At 56.9% G+C, this 22,141-nt stretch overlaps 5 protein-coding genes across 5 annotated transcripts; 3 read left to right on the top strand and 2 right to left on the bottom strand.

Annotated features, from left to right (window-relative positions):
* Positions 1–647: 647 nt before the first annotated feature.
* On the bottom strand, positions 648–1,614 carry KVR01_005691 (uncharacterized protein; the record flags this gene model as incomplete). The annotated part of the gene is made up of 2 exons (XM_044787780.1): positions 648–808; positions 1,083–1,614. The coding sequence occupies 2 exons, from the start codon at positions 1,612–1,614 to the stop codon at positions 648–650; spliced, it is 693 nt and encodes a 230-aa protein (XP_044646136.1).
* A 2,213-nt stretch (positions 1,615–3,827) lies between these two features.
* KVR01_004990 (uncharacterized protein) lies at positions 3,828–10,004 on the top strand. Its single transcript, XM_044784321.1, has 2 exons — positions 3,828–7,419; positions 7,476–10,004. The coding sequence occupies exons 1-2, from the start codon at positions 4,886–4,888 to the stop codon at positions 7,915–7,917; spliced, it is 2,976 nt and encodes a 991-aa protein (XP_044645435.1). The 5' UTR covers positions 3,828–4,885; the 3' UTR covers positions 7,918–10,004.
* A 130-nt stretch (positions 10,005–10,134) lies between these two features.
* KVR01_005401 (uncharacterized protein) lies at positions 10,135–17,767 on the top strand. Its single transcript, XM_044786363.1, has 2 exons — positions 10,135–12,428; positions 12,849–17,767. Exons 1-2 carry the CDS (start codon positions 10,781–10,783, stop codon positions 12,956–12,958), a joined length of 1,758 nt encoding a protein of 585 aa, XP_044645846.1. The 5' UTR covers positions 10,135–10,780; the 3' UTR covers positions 12,959–17,767.
* KVR01_005550 (uncharacterized protein) lies at positions 15,618–17,618 on the bottom strand (the record flags this gene model as incomplete). The annotated part of the gene is made up of 1 exon (XM_044790991.1): positions 15,618–17,618. The coding sequence occupies one exon, from the start codon at positions 17,616–17,618 to the stop codon at positions 15,618–15,620; it is 2,001 nt and encodes a 666-aa protein (XP_044645995.1).
* An 88-nt stretch (positions 17,768–17,855) lies between the features above and the next one.
* Positions 17,856–21,675, top strand: KVR01_005422 (U4/U6-U5 snRNP complex subunit PRP31). Its single transcript, XM_044792099.1, has 2 exons — positions 17,856–18,361; positions 18,479–21,675. Exons 1-2 carry the CDS (start codon positions 18,044–18,046, stop codon positions 19,970–19,972), a joined length of 1,812 nt encoding a protein of 603 aa, XP_044645867.1. The 5' UTR covers positions 17,856–18,043; the 3' UTR covers positions 19,973–21,675.
* Positions 21,676–22,141: the final 466 nt, after the last annotated feature.

Here is a 22,141-nt window from a genome sequence, read left to right as displayed (position 1 = left end):
CATAAGTGCTGCCAGTGGCCTACGTGCCTAGGTACCTAATAATGCCAGCATCCCAGGTTTTATTTCCAAGACCAGCGATTTACTCCCGCATAAATAGAGGGTACAGCCATATAAGGCTCAGCACCTACTTAGGTAAGTACATATAGTCAATCCCTTGGTGGGATCTACTTACATAGCGATCATCTTAAGACCTAGTCTCGCCAGATAACTCCTTTCATCGCAACTAGCCCGTGGGCTACTTATATCCACGATTCTAGTCAACACCACCATTAAGACATTGCCCCTTAGCCTTACTTATACATCACAAGGCTAAGGCCATAAGCACCTATCATATTTTAAACACTACATTAATATTCTATAATTTTAAATACTAGGTCTTAAGCATTTACCACTATGTGGCACTATGTATGTTCTCAGACATATATAGAATAGAAGTGAACCCACTTAGCTGTACTGTAGGGCCTAGATACACACTGTTTTTACGGGTGTGAATCTCTTATCTCTTATTATTTCCAGTGGTGGCTATTTATCCTAGGTCGAAAGTGTTGTTTTCCTCCCCCCTAATACTGGGTCTTAAGTGTTTACCACCGTATGAAGGCGCCATGTAACTATGTCCCCGGACGTACGCGGAAGAGAAGCAAAACCAGTCAAGCGTTTACAACTGCATGAAGGCGCCGTGTATGGCTTCGAACGTATATGGAATAGAACCGAAACCAGTCACTCTTCAATAAACAGTGGCCGGTGCTGGAGCAAGGCGGCTTCAGGATTTCCACAAATTCTGCGAGCGAGTTCAAGTTGCTCGTGAATCCTGGATTGAGTGATGAATAGTAAGCCAGCAGTCACTCAATGAAACAATGGCCACATAGCTACTGAGTCATGCCTTCTTTATATCTCGCCCCAAGTATGTGTTTGTCGGACAGGGATAATATATGACCGATTCCGAGGCTGTAAAACTTCCGACAATGCGTCCCGAGATCACTTCAATGTCAGCTCTGGCAAGGCAGTTCTCCAATGTGAACACGCAGCGTCATTATTTGACGGGTATGGCAATTAGCAAAACGGGTTCGTCACTCTGTTCTCACCTTTTTGAAACGGCCTGGGCAGTGATCGAGGTGAAGACGGACTGTCGGTCCGCTTCGGTCGCGATGAACCGTCCTTAAGTGGATGGAAAGGCCGTTTCACAATGCAGGGTGCCGCGAGAGAGCTCTCCTGAAACCAGACGATCGATCTGTGTTTGAGGTGGGCTACATCTGACGCCGAGGAAGTCCGGGGTCGTTGCTTGAGTTCAGTCATCCGAACAAGTGAGATGGGCATAGATTGGAGGCGATCAGCCCCAGGATTAGGTTCGTTGAGATCTATTCCGGGAGACCGGTCCTCTCCGTGCGTGAGAGGACTGTATCTCGAGAGAGACCGACTGGCATGACTTTTGTAAACAGGCTGTAGTCCAGTCCAAGGCATTTTGGCAGTGTATGAGTGGATGAACGAGCAGATATCTGTATCTTGTGGCCCTGGCCAACTGGTGCTCTTAGGCGTCTGAGAAAGTCGCAGGTCCACACAAACAGACCGCATGCCAAGAAGTACCCGTGGACTCTCCTGTAGCAGGATGTTGGCCATATGGCGACTTCTGGAGCGCCACAGCAGCCTCGACAGAAACGACCGCAGACCACGTATGGCGGAAGAAATCGAAGATATGTCCTGTCACCCATAATCCACCTTATGCCACATGTGCTGGGTGACTGCCCAGGCGCGTGCCCATCTCATCGTAGGCGTCAATCCGGGGAAGGGAGGGGTGGACGGGGAAACGGGGAAGCTGCGGCCAGCCAAAGCCACCTGCCCGTTTGACAGCTGCCGGGTGGTCCCGCGTCCTCCGTCAACATCACACCACCAGCAGTGGGAACGAGGCTCAATGAACTCTTGCGCCCCCCCTTCCCCAGGACGTCGTATCATTTGTATTCCCTTACAAATGGAGGGGGCCTCTGGTGGAGTTGCCGGCTAGGAAGCTGATAACTGGTCATTCACCTTACACGATAATATGCCAACAGGTCTCGGCAACACGGTACCACAAGGTCGCTTGTTGAACTCCGTGGGGCATTGGGGAGGTAGGGCGACAAGGTTGTTGGAGGGGGGCTTTTTTGCGCCAGTCTTGGGCAGCTGGCATCGGACTGGACAGTCTGTGCGGAGGATACTTCGTATTGGTGCACCGAGTCGACAACAAAGAGTGACCAGTGACTGGAAGCGCGAGATCTTCAGGGGCCCCTGTGACGCTATCCCGCGACCAGCTACGTATAAACAAGGCCCGGACCGGCGCTTTCAAGGCTTGCCCGATGGTCAAGCTGAGCCAATTGGGAGGGCAGATGAGGGAAGGGTTCCGTTCCATGAGCTTGTGCCCCTCGGCCCTCATGCCGTGGCGGCGACACAGCTGGACCTGCCGATTGGAGCTGTCTCTGAACAACAACGCAGCCTGAATAGGTAGGGCTTGCCGACGTTGCATGTGTCTCAAAAAGCCGCGGTTTGCCCTACGTAGCCCAGTCCTTGGATATGCCATTGCCAGCAGATGCGAGGGTGGATGGTACCGGCATGTGTATGTGAAGTGCTGTACGATGGCTAAGCCTGCTTGGGACATTGAGCTCCGTAAACAACCTTGAGAGACAGCCAGGAGCGTGTGACGCCAGGTGTGCCCGAGACGGTGCAGCTTGTCGGCGGCGGGCCTTCCAGCCTGAGAGGTTTATTAGCCTCATGGTCCTGACTGCAACGCAACCTTTGCAGGCGGCACACCCTTGATCGGGGGGTTTGGACGGAGTAGAGGGTCCGAGGGGTCTGTCCTCCCTGCCTGGCTGCCTGGCTGCCTGGTGTGGAGTATTACACAGTAGATCTTTTGCAGCAAGCGACGGCGGCCTTGGTGAGGCAGTACCAACAAGTCTCTCGTGGGTCCGTGGGAGATTACATATCTGAGGTCAGGCTGGCGGAGGTCGGGCTGGTGAGCAGATGAGAAGCGACGAGAAGCCTCGGCCTCTTCTTCCTCCTCGGAAACCCGGATGACTGCGACAGTGCAGGAACACTCTCTATTTTCGGGTGCAGGCGGCGGGGGGGGTATGGGTTTTCGGCAATGCTGGGAGTTCTGCAAGGGAAAATTTCAGAAGGGAACGGTGCAATGCAAAGTTCCGGTGGGCCCAGGGGGACTGTGGCCAAGAGATAGACGGATCAAGATACCAGCATATGGACCCAATGTCGAACAGAGATACCTTCTGGGTGCCGGGGCAGGTAGCCAGGTACTAGTAGCGTAAGACGGACTGTTGGAGGGGCAGAGGGGATGGAAACAGCACCTGCCTGTGGTGGTAGTAGTACTCCGTACTTTAATGGCCTTGCAAGGGAGGTAAGGTAGGTGGTCTGGTGGTGCGTCATTGGGACGGGCAGCCAGGCAGCCTGGCAGTCAAGCAGTCAGGTCGTGAGGGAGAAGTGTGTGCCCAGGCGGAAATAAAATGGTTTCTCCCAGCAAACCGCCCTGCACTGCTGTGATGCAAGCCTGCAGGAAGCGAGAGACGCGAAAGGGACGACCTGGGAGACCAGACCAGGGCAGGATGATGCTCTTCAGGTTTCCTCGGGAATACATGGGTATTCCGTACTCATGGCCCTTTTGCACGAGAGAGCACGCACTCACGCACACACATACAAGCACATACATGTACACACATACAAGTCATTTGCATTCGACAATGTAGACAGGCAAGGCAGATGGACACACACACGTTATTCATTGAGCCCTCTGCATTCATTCCATATGCAGTGAATGACTCTCGTGGGAAGCCCTGCTTTTAGATTTTGGGTGACTGTCTAGTCCAGGGCGGGGACTGGCTTTTTGCCTGCAGATTTTTTGCACAAAAAATTCCCCAGGCTCCTCCTCACTTTTTACAAAAGATTACCTACCTCACTTCACCTCTACCTCTACCTCCTCCCTACCTACCCAACATCACCCCGTCCACTCCGAGACTGTGGTCCTGTTCATTCCCCTGCAAGAAGAAGCCTCTTTCTTGTCCAGAGGGAGAGGTGCCGTCGACATCAGAAGCAGCAGCAGCAGCAGCAGCAGCAGCAGCAGCAGCAGCAGCAGCAGCAGCGGACAGCATTCCTCGGGATTTGCTTGCAGCCAGCATTTTTTTTTTCTCCTTCGGTCGTAGCAGCTGCACCACCAGCTTGCTCGTGCCCGCCCCGTCCGCCCGTCCGAGGTCTCACTCAGCCTGGCCTAGCACCCACCAATTTTGCCTGCCTGCCTGACCTACCTTGAGATTTCGTTTCGTGCGTTTACTATCGGCTCGTCTCAACACCCGAGCAAACGGCGCCTGCTCTCTCAGACGCTTCTTGTCCGTGTCGTCTACCCCATCGGTTATCGATCGCCCACCTTGAAATTCTCTGTCCTGCCCCAGGGCTTCCGCGACCCCCGCGCCACACGACATCAAACAGAACCTAGAGTGGTATTCGGTACACCTTGTTCACTCCCAGCCTGCGTCCTCCAGCTGCCTCGTTCCTCCTTGGAGCTTACCTCACGACCAGACCCAGCCTGTTGTTCCGCAGTCTCCTGGGGCGACCCAGGCACACCACGCATTTCGAGATACCTGCCCACTCGCCAGCACAACCCAGAAGCCACAGCACTCTCCCGCTTGCTTCCTCCCCTGTTTCGCGGCCAAGGCTATACTCTGAGCTCCTTGAATCCGCGCAAACCCCCCGTGTTGTGTTCCTCGCTTGAGGCGCGCCTGCGTGCGTGGGATACATTAACCCTACCACTACACACCACAGGCTGGGCTGCAACTGCGAAATTGCTGTTGCAGGCCAACCACCCCAAGTGCCTACCGTGAGTCAATTCACACCACGCAAGCACTACGCATCGGACACCATGTCGGCCGCTGCCACCTTTTCCTACGCGCAAGCCGCCAAGGGCCGCAATGCCGCCCAGCCCGATCCTCAGTCCGCAGCGAGCCCTGCTCCGGTCGATCCAGCAAAGGACGACAACAGCTCGGTGACCACAGCTGCAGATGCCTCGGCAAAGACATTCTCGACCACTTCTGAGGTGTCCGAGTCGGTCAAAAGCTCCGAGGTTGATCTCGAGTCTGTTGCCTCGAAAGCCCACTCAGAGCTCGCCAATACTGGCGATTCCGACGGCTCGGCCACCTCCGCCAAGTCCGAATCCACCGTCGTGCCTCGCCCAGACGACGCGTCCAAGAATGGTGCGCAAAGCACGACAAGCGAGAAGACCTCCCGTCAATCAAATCGTACCAGCGAGTCCTCGGACAGGAAAGGCCGCAAGGGTAAGAAGGGCAAGACTTCAGACAAGGACGCCGAGGGCGAACCAGCTCAACAGGAGCAGGAGAAAGAGGTCATCCCTGTGAAGCTTTTCGAAGCTCCACCCCCGACCGTCAACGTGTGGCAACAGCGGGCCGCTGCCGCGAAGGCAAGGCAGCCCAGCGTGACTCCTGCACCAGCTGGCACCGACGCGGCGACCAAGGCCGTGTCTCAGGGCTCAGACAAGAGCACCAGCGGTGCCGAGAATGCCGACGCCAAAGACTCCTCCGAGTCGACCCGACCTGGCAAGCCCGTCGACGGATCACGCCAAGCCAGCGAGCAGGGCCCCCGAAGGAATCCGAGAGGCAGCAGGGCGAGTGAGCAGGGCACGAACGGCAATGTTCCCCCAGTGCAGGACGCGTCTCTTTGGCCAACACCGGAGACCGCGGCCGCTGAAGACAACAAGCGCAAGCTTTCTGAGTCGGACGCACCCTCAAAAGACAAGCAGGATGAGGGGTCACTGACCAAGACGACCCGGCCGAAGTACTCCACGAAGTTGGACATCACCCCCACCGTCAAGTGGGAAACCCAGCTACAGACACGCCCCGCGGGCAAGGCCCGGGGTGGAGGGCAGTCTGGGCGGAACTCTGTTGGCCGAGGCGGCCACTCTTCAAACCCCAGCGTTTCTGGGGACAAGTTGCAAGGCGGGTCGGAGGCGCAAGGACCAGCTGCCACCAGTGATTCTCAAGGGAAGTCCAGGGAGGACGCTCCGCCGCGAACGAACCCGCTGCCTTTCGAGAAGAAGAGGTTCCCCGCAGACACGCGGGACATCCGCAAGGCACCAGCTGCGGCTGAGCGTCGTGCCGGCGCCCCCGGCGAGTCTCATTCCGCGTCCAAGAGCGAAGCAACGAAGGGATCTAAGGGTGAATTCGCGCAGGGCCTCGGCGGACAGCAGAGCGGCTCTCGAGGCGAGGGCGCTGAGCCTGGTAGAAAGGAGGGGGGCTTCGCCGGACACAAGGATGCGAGACCTAGGAGGGGCGCACACGGCAACGGACGCGGCGGGCATAATGGAAGTCAGTCATACTCGCAGTCATACCAGGGCAACGGACATGGTCCCAGGTCAAACGCGTTCAATCAGCCCCCCTTCGCCAATGGAGTTTCTTACGGAGGCCCGGGATCAGGCAGAGGTGGTCGTGGTCGTCCTACGTCGTTCGGTACTTTTAAGGGCCCATCGAACGGCGCAGGCAAGATGGCCATGCAGCCTCTCAACACTGACTTCAGCCCTTTCTCTCCCTATGGCCAAGCTCCCCATTCCGCTTTCCCCGCCTTCCCAGTATCGGAACACCACCTGTTGCAGCACGCTGCACTGAAACAGCAGATCGAGTACTACTTCTCTGATCTCAACCTGCCTAAGGATCTGTTCCTGAGAGAGAACATGGATGCGCAGGGATTCGTGCCTCTGAACGTCATTGCTGAGTTCAGCCGAGTCAAGAGGATATCTCAACAGAACCTGCAGTCTGTGCGAGAAGCCTGCTCAGACTCGGAGGAAATCGAGTTTGTGCTGGGTGACGGCACGACAGAGCTCTTGCGGCGGCGGGAAGGCTGGGAGAAGTATGTCCTCCCAGAAGCCAACAGGAAGGAGCACGCCCGCAATACTGGCCCAACCAGTTTCGAAACCAAGTCAAGGCACAACATGCACATGAGCGCCCCCGGCTATCACCAGCCTTTTTTCCCCGCAATGTCACCAGCGTTTGGAGCACCGTTTCCTGGAGATATGTACCCTGGATACATGAACGGACCAGGATACAGCAACCAGGGACTCAACGGTGGGCCGGTCAACGGTCACCGCGCCGATGATTCCCAGCTGAATGCTGCTGTGCCCGAATTCGCTCCCGGGAACGACGCCATGTTCAATGGCTTCGATGGCCACGCGCTGCAAGCACAGGGCCCTTGGGTAGAGACCGCCCTGAAGGATGCCGAGAAATTCTCAGACGAAGAGGTTTCGAAGCTGCATGTTGTCCTGCCGGGACAGTCTAAGAAATCCCAGGAGGCTGGAAAGCTACCCAACGGAAGCACTCAGGACAGTGCCGAGGACTCTAATGGCATTGAAACCAATGGCGTTCATGCCAGCTCAGACGCGTTGAATACGTGAGTACCTGAGTGCGTGCCAAACCCGGTGTCATCATCCGCTGACACTTGCACAGTCCTGAGCTGGGCCCAGTCGCCGATGAAGCTGCCTCCAGCTCTCCTGCGTACTACCGCTTTGATGGTCAACTGGCACAGGCCTCCGGTGATAAGATCACTGAGAAGTATGTGGATGTCCGAGCGAGGGCTTTGAAGCTGCGTCAGTCTGCAGCTTCAGGAGACGTCCCGAACGATATGAGGCGGCTATACAAGTTCTGGGCGCCCTTCTTGGTGTCAAACTTCAACCCTGGCATGTACAAAGACTTCCGCCAGCTCGCCCTCGAAGACGCGACGTCAGCGAAACCAAGCAAAATTGGCCTCGGCTATTTGCTCCAGTTCTACACCAGCGTGCTATTTGCCGAGAAGCCTATTTGGTCCCGTGATCACCCCATATACAGGGTGCTTACGTCGGACTTCGAAAGCTCCCAGACAATGATCGGATCAGGAGAGCCTCAGGTGTAAGACAGGCTTGCAGGATTGTGCATTCGGCAACGTCTGGTTGGCTGCGGTACTTGACATTGTATCATGCCTGTGAGAAGGCGCAAGAACGGAAGCAATCTATCTGATTCCGCCGGGGCCATACGACGCTGGATTTGGTTCGAGGCCTGCACGAGAACATCCTGGTTCTGCGGGTCTTTCCTGCTTCGGCAACGGAGCCTTCACGCAGGAGCCTTGAGACTTGACGCATTTACCGATCACCATCTATCATCTCTGTCCATGGAGGCTTGGGTTGATGAAGCCAAAAGAAAAAAGAAAGAAAAAAGATCAGCACAGGACAGCGTTTTGAATCATGATACCCGTTGGCGAAGCCCCCTACAATCTGGAGGCATGTCTGATACGAAGAAGCGCACTCTGAAGGCTTCCTAACGTGGACAACTACAGCGATGGTGGCCGTAATATCACTCGGTCTCACGGCTTCTGGACTGGCAACATTAGCACGATGATATTTGCAAGAGAGTATGTATGACAACATTCTTGGTCCACAATGAGGACAGTCACGATTTTCAGTCGGGCATGAGTTTTTCCCTCCCCCCGGCCCCCCCAAAAACGAAACAGAAAAGGAGGATGGTCATAGGCGTGTGACACACGACAAACCTTGGCCAACCAGCTAGCATCCCATTCATGCATTCCGGTCTCCCGGTGGAGGCTGTGGAGTCTTGAAAACCATCCATTCCCGCATCAACCTTTTTTTTTTACGCGAGAAGATAATTCATGGACAAGCACATTTCGGGCAAGAGAGGAGTTGTCGCATGCAAGGAGACAAAAGTTGCACCGGGGAAAGCTTCCTGCTGTGTCTTCTACCTCTGCCACTTTGAATGTCCAGTGGCAGGAGGACGACACGTGGTGAACCAAACAGGCCAGCAAGATGCAAATCACACAGTCCATTTGATATGGTCTGGAATTGGAGGAAGGTCATTTCGAATCCTCTTAGTGCAAGGAAACGGGGTTGGCCCAAGGGATGGATGGACAGGCCTGGGCTTTTGTGTTTTTTAAACGACGACGGGGTTTGTCAAAAAAGCTCTGGCCGTCTTTGCGCTTCTCTTTCATTGTTCTTCAGGTGTTCGGTATGGAAAGACAAAAAAAGATTTATTACCCTTATGCTTTTTGCTTGCGTGGCCGATAAGTATGGCTGTATGAATAGGGATCATGGGGAGGGGGAGGGCAAAATATCACATGGGAGCAAGAGGACAAGCGGGCAGAATGAGGCGGCTCCTCCTTTCAAGGTCAATCTTGAGCGACGTTGATGATGTAAATAAGTTAGTTCTTGAATGTTGAGGGCAAAAGCGACCTGATTTTCTTCGTGGGATCGAGCCCTGGCTGGCATTGGTCCTTGGCGCTCTTCAGTGCGTGGCTGGCGGCACATGATTTTCTGGCTCTACCGGATGTGATTGGCTGGCAGGTGAAAAGCAAAGAAATAGCAAACAAGACACTACTCAAGAATTGGTATCCGAGGTTCCCCGGTGCTTGGAAAGTGAAGCGGTGGTGAGCAGAGTCTGGGGGTGGGAGAGAGCGGCTGGATGGTTCAGTGAACCGAGGAGCCAGGGGAGCTACTCCGTACATAGGAGGGGCACAACACTACGTCACCCGTGGGGCATGGTTGGGTTGGGCAGTGGCTGGGCTGGCACGCAAAGGGCGATAGCGAGTACACCCAGACAGCCAGACCGTGACAGCAGCGGCCGTTCTGCCGTTCCGCGGTCAGCCCGATGCCCTGCGCCACTGGAGGGCCTGCTGCTTGTCTTACCCGCCCAACGTTTCGATTCAGGTGTCAGGCCGGGCCGGGTAGGGCAACGAGCCTCGTAAGCGCGGACTGTGCAAGAGAGGAGGCCTCTGCTCCTCTTGTCCCGTCGTTGTCGTCCCTGTGCGACGAGGCCATGCTCTGCTCGGGGTGGTCTGAGGGCGGGGACGGGCAGATAGGCCGCCCGTGTGCCATACAAACCCTCGTTGTTGTTGGCCATGTTGTGCCTGTGGTGCTGCTGGTGCTGTGCCACAAACGGGCATTGGACAGGCCGACAGGCCGACAGGGAGTGGAAGGTGGAAGAACAAGTCAGGCTTGGCCTCCTGGGGTCATCCTTCGATGACGGTGGCCGCGAATGGTAGGGCGGCACAGGGCGAAAAGTGGGAGGAGGGAGGAGGGCTGGAGGGCTGTGGCGGCTTGCTGCCCTGCCTGTCTGCCTGTCTGCCTGTCCGAGTGTCCCATGCTGCCTGACCTGACTGCCCTGTCCTGTCCAGACTGGACTGGCCGTGACCCCTCCCTCCCTCCCACTTGATTTGAGCCGTCAATAGAATAATACAATTTTACTTGCCGCTGTTGGGTCATTATTACCCACGCTGCCAGGCAAGGTGGGAGGAATTTGTTGAGTCCCATTCTAGAACTCAAAGTTCAGCTGCTGTTTCTGTCTTGAATTACCCTCGTACGTTATCAATATCCTATTTTAGGTGCAGGCGGCCATATTTTCTAGCCTCTCTGCTTCCTGTCCCCCAGTCCCCTCCCCCTCCCCCCTCACCTCACCTTGCCCTCGCCCCTCCTCGCCCCTGCTGCTCATCAGCTGAATCCAGCCAACCCAACCCTGTGCATTTCCCGGGCGTGACACCTCCCTCGCCTTCTGTTTTTCTCCCACTACATCCTTCCATTCCCCAAGGCAAACAGACTAAATCCGGGGTCTGATCATCGGCAGCCTGTCCTCTCTGCGCTCTGCCGTCAAAACAAACAAACATACGCACACACATATACACACACGCACCTTTGTCCAGAGCCTGATCAGCTCATCGGCTCGCCGCTGACGTCACCTTGTCCTCCCTGCCACCCAGAGAGCATCCGTTAGCCATGAGCTACGACTACGATCCTCCCCGCCGCCAGCGAAGCACCCGGGAGCACTATCGCGAGGAGAGATATGCTGATCCACAAGATCCCTATCTGAGGGTTCAGTCCACTCGCGACCTCGTGCCGAGGGGTCGGGAAGACAGCGACCTGTCTGTAGAGGAGATCCGTAGGGACTTCCCTCCACCCGGCTACGCCCCCCGCGGCGATATTCGGAGGGCTCGCTCGGCCGAACCCTATGACTATGACGATGATGCGCGCTCCGCCTACACCCGCAGGAGCCGCGATGACTACTACTATGATCGCGACTACGATCGTCGCCCGCGCAAGAAGGCCGAAAGCGTCTACATCGAGGAGGAGGAGATGAAGCGCAAGCGTATTCTTAGCCAGCAGGAGAAGATCATCGCTGCCGTCGCTGGCGCTGCCGTCGCCCTCGGCGGCAAGGAAGTCTATGACCGCCGCGAGGCCAACGAGGATGGCACTGACGTCCATCGCAACTTGATCTCCTCAGCTGCCCTGGGTGCTGCAGGTGCCTTTGCTGCCTATCAGGGCGCTGAATTCTACAACAAGCGCGCCGACAAGACCGAGAAGAAGTCCACTCACATCGTCCACAAGGGCCGTGATGGCAGAGTCACCGAGTACTATTCCGATGACGAGGACGAAAAGCACAAGAAGGGCCACAAGAACTTTCTCGAGGCCGCCCTCGGAGCCGCCGGTCTCGGCACAGCCCTTAAGGCTCTCACCGGCGGTGGCGGTCACGACGAGAAGCACGGCGACCGGGACAGGGACAGGGACTCACGATCCGACACCAGGAGCCGTCGCGGGAGCCGCGAGAGATCTCAGTCCAAGGGCGGGCCTGGCAACAAGATCCAGAAGGCCGCCATGGCCTCCCTCATTGCCGGTGCCACTGAGGCGTTCCGGGTCTCCAAGGAACCTGGCGCTTGGAAGGGAGAGAAGGCCAAACGAGTTCTCACCGCCGCTGCCGGTGCCGCGACCATCGATGCTGCTCAGAAGCCCGGGAAAGACGGCAGCAAGCTTGGCCTGGCTGAATCCGTCATCGGCGGTCTTATCGGCAACCGCATGATCAACGGGTCCAAGAAAGAAATTATCGAGGACAAGGCCACAGGGCGAAGCCGCTCGCGCTCTCGTGCCAGGTCTGAGAGCAGCAAGGGAGGTGGTGGTGGCGGCGGCGGCATGGGCCTCGCTGCACTGGCTACTGCCGGTCTGGGTGCCATTGGCGCCAAGAAGGCCGTTGACAACATTCGTGACGAACGGTCACGATCCCGTCGCCGGGACGACTCTCGCGACTCTTACGACAGCCGAGACGAGTCCCCCAGGAGACGCACGCGTAGCCGTAGCCGAAGCGTCGTCGACAAGGCCCGCAAAGGGCTGGCGAGAATCGGCCTAGGCAAGGGGGAGGATGAAAGCGAATATGGGTCCCCACGTGGATCGCGCCGAGGGGGCCGCTACGACGACGATTATGATTCTCGGGACGGCCGATACCGCGATGATTATGATGATGACCGGTCCTACCGGGCTCGTAGCCGGTCAAGAGGAGCCCCGTCCCGAAGCCGGGCATCCTCTCGGGGGTCGGTATCCAGTTCGGATCTGGGAGATTCCGATGAGGACGAGAAAAGGGCAAAGAAGATGCGAGGTAAGCAAATCATCACTACTGGCCTGGCGGCCGTGGCCACCATTCATGCAGCGCACAACGTGTACCAGAGCATGGAGAAGCGAAATGCTCGGCACAAGGCGGTCAAGGAGGGTCGTCTCAGCCCGGAGGAAGCCCGTAAGCTCAAGTCGAAGGCGCTGCTGCAAGATGCCGCGTCAGTTGGCATCGCCGCTCTGGGCATCAAGGGAGCCGTTTCCGAGCTCAAGGAAGCCCGGGAGATGAGCCACGAGGTGACGGAGTGGAAACACGAGAAGGAAGAGCGGCATCAGCGCCGGATGCAGCGCCTCGCACGCCAGCAGAAGCGGCTCGCGTACTCGAGCGACGACGACGACTATGGCGACTTCAACGACGGTGCCACGCAGTACAGCAGAAGATCCGGGGCTGACAGATATGCTTCGTCAGTTCCTCCGCGGGTTGGCGGCAGGTACGACGACGGGCCCCGTTATTCTGATGGGAATCCTTACTCTGCCTTGCCGGCACCCCCTTCTGGCTACAGCAGCAGCAGAAGATGAGCACTCAGGCGCGTGATGCAACAAGTATGGATGCCTCCGTTAACAATCTGCCCATTCTGCTGCCGCGCGCTCCTCCACCTACACCCTCACCAGATCAGCTTGGCTCATTATGCACATCACGTCATGCGCCTGTCTGCCTGCCTGCCTGCCTGTCTGTCTGTCTGTACGACTGTACCACCGTGGCACCGCACATCTCGCACATTTTACAACAAGCACTATACCCTGACGACTGTTATGATCAAAAGATTTGGAACATGTGCGACGAATGGAAGGCGTTGAAACGATCTTGTGGAACAATGTCTCTATTGGGTCTAAGATATGTCGAGTGCTTTCATCTTGGGCTTCCTCGATTGGCTCGACGACTCTACCTCCTACCGCTGCAATGCGATGGTAGCCATGGCTTGGGCTCCCAACCCCTAGCTTCTGCTGCTGCTGCTTCTTCCCTTGTCTCATGATGCCTACGCCACGCCAGCTCATACACATTTACACGCGCTATGATCTCTATATACGCCACCAATACCCCCAAAGACTATACGGGTGCATTTGGGGAAAACAGATAGACTCCCCAGGCATTTACTCCAGTCCCTTTCTACACGGCACTAATTCATTTGCTTTCCTTCCACACAAAACGTTCCCGTGCAAGTTACTGATGATATCCCCTTTTCGTGATAGATCGGCGCAATCGCCGCTAAAAAAAAGAGAGACGATCCCTCCCGCGTCTTATGGAGTCAAGGATGTCTCTGAGGGATTTGGGAGTTCTAGGCCCCAGCCTGTTTCTCTCTGGGATGCAGCTTGTGTAACCGCTCCTTCGGGTTCGGCCACACGAGCGGACCAGCCGGGATTATCAGCAAGTGGGCCACAAGAGCCGCATATAAACCAAAGAACGAGAGCATACGAGACAATAACGCGCGAACCACGCGAGGCGAGTGGCTGACCGCGACGATCACCTGCAGCCAACGTACCCACAGATCGGACGATCGGTGATTTTCTTTCAGTCCTCGCAGTGGAAGACAATGCGAACGGGCCCTGGGACGGTGCACGGAGGAAAAATGACCGGGGTCCCACGAGGGGTAGGGGGGTTCTGGCAGAGTTGGCTGATGCGGGTTTTAAAACGGGCATCTAAAAGGGCCCTCGTGAGAAGCGAATGGCCGGGAGACACGTCTGTTAGTTCGGATGCCGCATATTTTTTTTGGAGATGGTTCTGGGCTGGTTGGGCGGTCTTTTTTGGGGTGGGAGACCAGCGTCCTTGGGATTTGGGAACGACAAAGCTCATGACAATGCAAGGGGCTAGCCTAGCCCACGCGCAGAACGAGATGACGACGACACCTTTATGACCTGATTTCTTTCTTTTATACCTCTGCTCTTACTCCGCACATCACGACACCAAGATAGCCTCATAGCAGTCAAATGCACGATTTCATGACCTTGGTGATACTCGGCAGCAGAGAAGTACATGGTGGCAACGTGCGTCACACAAGAGTTGTTCCCAATGGGGCTCTGAACGCGTGACTGCCGAGCTCTGCGACCGCTGTGACGTGGAGACTGGCCGACCTGGGGGACGTTGAGATCTCTGACAGGTACAGCCCAGCTAGTGCGGTCTTGTCCAAATGCGACGACGCGCCGGCGAGTATCTGGCCGGGGTTGGTTATAACTATGAAGCGGTGTGAGGGGGAGGGGGGGAGGGGGCGCACTCGGGCCTCAAGGACAGAGATGCGGGACACGAAGCGCATGACCACCTCGTTCGGTGCCCAGCAGGCGCGTGTGGGCGGGTCTCTGCACCTCCAGAGGGGCGGGCTTGAGTGAAAGTCTTATTGAGCTAGTAATTAATAATTAGATCTAGCCAGCCACAACGTATCTGTGACTGTGGCGTGTTGGGCGGGGCCGAGGGGAGGGGGGAAGGGGGCTGTCCTTCTTTCTGTCTGCTCTCCTCTCTTCCGGAAATCCCTGACCACCGCTCCTCAATTTCTATTCCTCTGTTGTGTACTATGAGTGTGTGTTCTTGTGTGTGCTGTGCGAGTATGTAAGGCATGTTAAGGCAAGTATTTTCCGCCCCCCGGGCAGAGCCGAACCCACCCCGGCTGACACCTCTTCGCCTCTTTGCGCACGGGAACCAAGCAGGCGGAAAGACGAGCGGGAGTTCCCAGCTTGGCATTGGCGGTCACGCCCATGACATCACCGTGCAGCCGGCCCAGGGCGAGACCGGGCCTGTGCCTGCCTGCCTCCCCCGAATCTGCCAGAGTGTACCTGACATGGGTCCGGGCCGGCTGGGGTAAGAATGAGACGAGGCCCTTTGGCCCCGCGCTCAGAGACAATGCACGCATAGGGAGGCTGACTGCCTGGCTGCAGACCGGTTGGCCCTACTGTGTATACGTACCTAGGCACCCAGGGTACTGCTTGTGCGCAAGCACCGTCGGACGACCACTGATGGACGAAGCTGCTGCGATGGTCCCGTGCAGTGTCGAGAAATACTTGCCTCGGAAGATTCCGACAGGACGACAGGAAAGGTCTCTGTGGCCCGAGGAAGCCCGCCTATCATTGTGTCTCAAGCTCGGTTACCTCCTCCGAGGGCACAACAGCAGTCACAGGTGACACGGGGGGCCGGGGCGTGACGGGTAAAATGCGATGCTTTTTGATCGGCGGTAGAAAAGGCCCTGCGATCTTATTGCTGTTTCCATGCCTGTGCCATAGCCAAGAAGTTGGAGATGTCCGCCGGCTGCTGCTCGTCCACGGGGAACACGTAGTCGATGTACTCCTCCATCTCGCCCTCCTCATTCTTCCTCGTCTTCCTGACCTTGCGCGGCATCTGCTTCTCCACCTTGGCCACATCCTCCGCCGAGCCCTGCTCCCTCTCGAACGCAAGCCACGCGTTGAGCAGCGTCACCCGCTCCGCCTTCCGCTCCCGCATGCCCTTGAGCGCCCGCTCGAACACCTCGCGCGTGCGACCCTTGGCCTCCTCGGATACGCCCTGATCCTCCTCGTCCGCTGCCGCCTCGCCCCCGTCAGGGGCCCCGAGCTCGAACTGCGCGTAGCTGATCCAGACCTTGGGGTGGTCCGCCTTCTCGAGCAGCCGCTCGTACAGAGCCCGCGCCCGCTCGAACTCGCCTTCCTCCTCCTCAAAGTCGATGTACTTCTTCCACACCATCTCCGGCATGTCCAGGACCGGCTGGTCGATGCCCAGCTCGAAGATGGCCCGCGCCCGTTCCAGGTCGCCCAGTGCCCGCTCGAGCTGCGCCCAGTCGATCCACGTCTGGCAGTTGGACGGATTGTATGACACGTGTTTCTCGTACAGCGTCCGGCACCGCGTGAACTCGTAGAGCTTCTGCTCCAGCGCCACGTACCCCTTGAATAGCGAGTCCTTGGGGCACATCCCGATTGCCCGACCAAGCGTCTTGCGCGCCAGCGTGAGGTTGCCCTGGCGGATCTCGAACTGGGCTTTGAGCAGCCATACCTTGGCAAAAGTGAACTTCTTGTGCGGGATCAGGTTCAAGCATGCGTCGTAGACCTGTCGTGCGCGCTCGATATCTTTGGCCTCCATCTCTTCGTATATGGCGTAGAAAATCCACAGATAGATGTACCGCCTCCAAAGTCGCTTCTCCTGTGCCGGTGGAACCTGGGCGACTGCCTTTTCGTAGACTTCCCGCACCCGCTCAACATTGCCAGACGTCTGTTCCAGATTTGCATAGTCGATCCATGTGTCGTAGTTCTTGGCGTTTTCCTTGACCTGCTCCTCGTAAAGCCGTCTTCTCTTCGAAAGGATAACATCCTCAACGCCGTCCCGGTCGCCAAATTGCTTCTCGAACACAGTGTACTCAGCGTGCAGCTTCATAGATCTTGATCGCGGGAGGTTGTCCAGCGCGAACTTGAAGATAGCCCTTGCCCGGTCATACTCCTTGAGTTTTGCCTCGTACCTCGCAAAGGCAATGAATAATCGCTCATCCACGAACTCGTCACCTAGTGACTCGATTGCTGTCTGGAAGACCTCCCGAACCATGTCACTTGTCCCGAACTCCTCTTCGAATTTGGCCCATTTCAGGAAATTTCGCGGCTCGGGATGAACTAGAACAAATCGCTGGAGGATGTTCCGCGCGTTGTCAAACTCCTGGTATCGCCTCTCAAAGTGGATGTAGGCGCTCCAAGCCCGCTCATCGGGCTGCCATGTCATCCACCTCTCGAATACCTGCCGGCATCCAGGTATGTCGCCCAGACCTTCCTGGACGAAGACATACTTGTACCACATCTTGTCCACGCGGGGCAACAAAGTGACCGCGCGATCAAGCAGGTTCCGCGCATGTTGGATGTTGCGCTCCTTGATCTCGAAATCAATGTACCGCATCCACAGCGCCGGGTTGGTCGGGAGCACATCCAGGGCACGTTCGAAGACGGATCGCGCGCGGGCAAACTCCTTGTACTGGATCTCAAAGTCGGTGTACTGGGTCCAGTTCTTGAGCGACTGGCTGTTGCGGCGGATGTAGTCCTCATACTCGCGGCGCTTGCGGCCCTGGAACTCCTTGAGCTCCTCGAGATCCGCGAAGCGCTGCTCGGGCTTGTCGAGGCCGCCCTCCTGCCTGTCGACGGCCTCGCGCAGGAGCTGCTCCGCGCTGATCTGGATGGGCGCAGCTCCCTTGTTCTTAACACGGGGGGGACCGCGTGAAGACTCCATGGTCGGCGAGCCGGTAGGACCAGATACGATAACTGAAAATGACCGAGGCGTCCCGAGGGGGGATGAGGCGACAACGATGAGGTCAGTGTCAGTCCTGTGGTGTTCGGGCTTAAGATCGTGAAATGATGGACTACGAGTGAGTTGGCCCTCAAGTACTTGAATCGTTTATTTTCATAGCGTCCAGACGCGGCTGACCTAGCATGGTTGCTGCAGGCTATTTGCGCTAGGATGTGGATCCCGCACGGACCACCCGGTTTTTCCAACCTTCCTACCTCTTCGCCTTGACAAAGAGCTTCTGGAATCAACAGCACCATCTCAACTTACCATATTTCTCACCTACTCAGGCACGAGACCGTGTCGTGATACACACCGAGCTGAAACCGTAACCAAAGAAGATCGCACCAACTGATAGACAAACGAACAAGATGTCTACGCTCGTGGACGAGCTACTCCAGGACTTCGAGGACTCGGGCTCGGAGGCTGGCGACGCCCCGAACGAGGACAGCTTCCTCGGGCTCGATGATGGCGAGACCGCCAAAGAGACGTCCGGAAACGGGGCAGACATGGACTTGGACGATGGAGCTGACGAGGACGACGAGGAGATGGGCGGTGTCGACAGCAGCAAACAAGTACCAGAGGATCCCGAGGAAGCCAAAGCAAGGGTCGAAAAGATGCAACTCAAGGACGTTAACGATGTGCGGCATGTCGCTGGGCTCATGAAGACGCTGGAGCCAGTGCTTGAGGTTAGTTGCCCGCTTTTGAAGCCCCCCTGGCCCTCTACTACTTGTTCAAGACATTGTGAAGTGTTTACATCTTTATCTCTGGACATTAGCCCTGACTATTTGCGCCCGACCCTGCAGAAAATCGCATATTACCAAGCGCAACCACCAGAGGCACGAGATGCTAGCATCGGAAACATCGAAGACCATCCCGAATACAACCTCTTGACCGAGTCGAACCAGCTATCCACCTCAATCGACAGCGAGATTGTGCTTGTACACAAATATATTCGCGATCACTACTCGGTGCGGTTTCCCGAGCTTGAGACGTTGATTACGAATCCTCTCGAGTACGCCAAGGTTGTTGCCATTCTGGGAAATGGCCCTCTCGATTCAAACAACGTCAAGACCTTGGAAACGTCGAAGAACAACATCTTGAACTCGACGCTGAAGGAGGTACTTGACGGTCCCTCTCTCATGATTGTGACACTGGAGGCAACGAGAACGAACGGCCATGAGATGTCAGAGGCCGAGCTCGGCCGGGTGATGAGGGCTTGTAAGATGGTGGTAGACCTGGACAAAGCCAAGAGGACCCTGACGGAATACGTGCAATCGCGCATGAACATCTTCGCACCAAATCTCACCGCTCTCGTCGAGTCTCTGACGGCCGCGCAGCTTCTGAACGGGGCTGGAGGCCTGACCGGGTTGGCCAAGACGCCAGCCTGCAACATATCTGCCTGGGGGTCCAAGAAAAACCAAACCAGCGGGATGGCGACAAACGTGGGCATTCGCCAGCAGGGCTTCCTTTACCACTCTCCAATCATCCGCAGTGTACCCAGCGACATGAAGAGGCAGGCTATGCGTATAGTATCCGCAAAGGTGGTCCTCGCCGCCAGGGTAGACTGTGCACACTCAAGTCCGGATGGCTCAGCTGGTGAGGACTTCAAGCAGAGCTGCCTGGAGCGGCTTGACAAGTTGCAAGAGAAGCCCCTGAGCAAGGGACAGCGCGCTCTGCCCGTGCCGGATGACAAGCCGAGCCGAAAACGAGGAGGGCGTCGCGCGCGCAAGGCCAAGGAAGCTACCGCCATGACTGAGCTACGCAAGGCGCAGAATCGTGTAGCCTTTGGCAAGGAGGAGAAGGAAGCAGGCTACGGTGCAGGAGACTCCACTGTGGGCATGGGCATGATCGGACAGACTGACACCGGCCGGGTGCGCGGGACACAGATCGACGCGCGCACGCGCGCAAAACTAAGCGCGAAGAACAAGGGCTGGGGCGGCCTCGCGAGCTCGGTCACGGGCGGCGCGGCATCATCGCTCAAGGGCTTCGGCCAGACACCTGGTGGCCTCGACCTGCGGGGCAACGGACTGCGAACATCTGGAGTGGGTACTACGGTGGGCGGTGGTGGAACCATGTCATCTCTCAACTTCACGCCAGTACAGGGCCTGGAGCTGGTGGATCCAAAGGTTCAGGCAGAGCTGAAGAGGAAACGTGACGCCGAGCAAGATCGCTGGTTCAAGGGCGGCACATTCACACAGGTCGGCGGTGACAGCAGCAAGACGAGCAGTGATGGCGTTTTCAAGAAGCCCGCCCTGCCACCACCCAAGCGGGTTGACACGGGCGCGACGAAGAAGTGAAGAGGAGACAGTATCAAAGCGGAGCGAATATTCCGGTGGAGGCAGCGCGCCTAGCAGCTGAGCAGAGGACGCCACAGGCCTGGGCGAATAGGAAGACAGATGATAGCTAATCGTGCTGGCTCCAGTAGGCATCTGAAGAGCAAAATAGGGTTTACTTGATACGAATCCCAACCAGTAAGCTGGTTAGTGTGTTGGGGAAAAGCATCGCGGAACCATGCACCAGCCCCTCAATCAAGACAGCTCGCACGGATCTCAAACGAAAATGATGTGGTGGGACTTGACCAAGCGCGTGCTGCCTTGTGAGGCGACCTCTCGTGAGATGACCCGGTGTGTGGCCCACGACGGACAACTCAACGTGAGATGTAGACCGTCGGTGGGATTTCCTCCCGTCCGTCCGAGATGGGAAAGTAGATAGATGTTGACGGACCAAGCCCGGTGCTCACAAGTGCAGGCTGATCACGACCCCAAGGGCCAAAGGGCCCAAGCACCCCCCCAAAAAAAGTGGTCAATTGTTAGAAAACCTGACACACCAAGCTTGTGGAATCGTCCCCTCCAAACCTCCCGTCACCCCGCTCCGGAAAGCTTGGTCCCCAAGCCTTGGTGCATGATGGCTAGAGCTTGCGCTCGGCTTCTCTGTCGCGATGACTTGCTGGCATGATGGGGGCTGCGATAAAAATGAAAGACTGGTTCCTGTTGGCCTCTTCTGTGTCTCTTCCGGGTCGGGATGCAGGCAAGGCGGTTAGCAGCTAAGCGGGCTCGGCAGGTGCTCCATTGGCAGATCACTGGTAGAACAGGTTGTGGATGTTGTTGTGATGATGTCCTGAGATGTTGATGACTGGAATGTGGCGAGACGAGGACGCGCAAGACATGTATGGGTAGGGAGTGAGACGCTGGGGGTGGTGCAAACCCCGCCTGCTGCAACGCCAACCGGCCACGGCGTGATGGGAAATCTTGCTTGGAGGCGAGCTCGAGGATGGGGATTTGCTCAGAATCCCATCTTCGCCTAGACTGGATGGATGGCAGGACTAGTGGGCTGATCGTCGGTTCACTATCTAGCTGTCTACTTTTCCCATTTGATTGCACCCGGGTTCTCGCCCCTCGATCCTCCCCGCAAATTGCCATACTGTGGCATGCGAGGCAACAGGCAGGATGATGTGTCGCGTGTTTTCTGTCCCATTCTTTTTGTCATAAACTGTCATAAACTGTCATGCCGGACCAAGTGGCGATGCCGCATCTCTGATCAACGCAAACTGACTTGACTATGATGGCATTTTCAGTGGATTTGCCCGAGTCTGACCACTTGGGTGAACAGGGGACATAGGCCCCGCAGCGTATCAGAGCAGTCCACATACATGCCAGTACACCAATACTGAGGTAAGAGCTCGGAAAACCTGTTTGTCTCAGGGTCCTTGGGCCCTGCATGGTCCATAATATATCTGTTCTGCGTGGGGTGCGACGGGTCTGGCCAAAAACATGTGCTGCTGCAACCTGGACTGCGCGCGCATGCACCTTCGCGCTTCGCGTGGGCTAAGAGCTAGTCTCCCAAGTCTCGACGGCGTTGGGAGAATGGTCGGGTGCCCCATTGGCTGATTGGGCAAGCGTCAGGTTGAGAAACCTGCTCCGGGTCACTGGTGTATAGATATCATTTCACTTCCAAGGCCCGGGAATCGTGTTGACCACTCGCATGGCGGCCGCCAAGGCAGTCGTGGTGATGAAACGCAAGCAGAAGCTGTTGTCGTGCTCACGTTTCTCCGCAGCTGTTTCGACTTGATGGGCTAGCTGGTGGTAGGTGACCGAGCCCTTCTGTGTTGTGGCTGAGAGACGGTACGGAGTAGACCTGCCACAGTATACAGTATACAGCTAGACCACGTCCTCCTGTTGGAGAAGCGCCGGTGAGATAACCCCTCCTTGCAGGGTGATCACGTCCGAGATAGCCGGAATGCTCGCCTCTGTGTCGTGTCTGTGTTGTGTGTGTGATGTGAGCGCCTTGCGCCTTGCGCCTTGCGCCTTGCGCTTTTCCCACGCCCGTGATGAGCCGGGACTCGTGGGCTCACCGTGGTGCGGTACGGTAAGGCCCCCTCGTGCTGTATCGGCATATTACTTTTGGTCGTCTCATCACTCCGTGTCGGCTAAGGCTTCCCTCCCCTGTGGCCGTGGTTGGGCCTCCTG

This window comes from Diaporthe batatas, assembly GCF_019321695.1.
Source record: "Diaporthe batatas strain CRI 302-4 chromosome Unknown Contig00005, whole genome shotgun sequence".
NCBI classification, from domain to species: domain Eukaryota; kingdom Fungi; phylum Ascomycota; class Sordariomycetes; order Diaporthales; family Diaporthaceae; genus Diaporthe; species Diaporthe batatas.
This window is presented reverse-complemented; position numbering and strand designations above follow the sequence as displayed.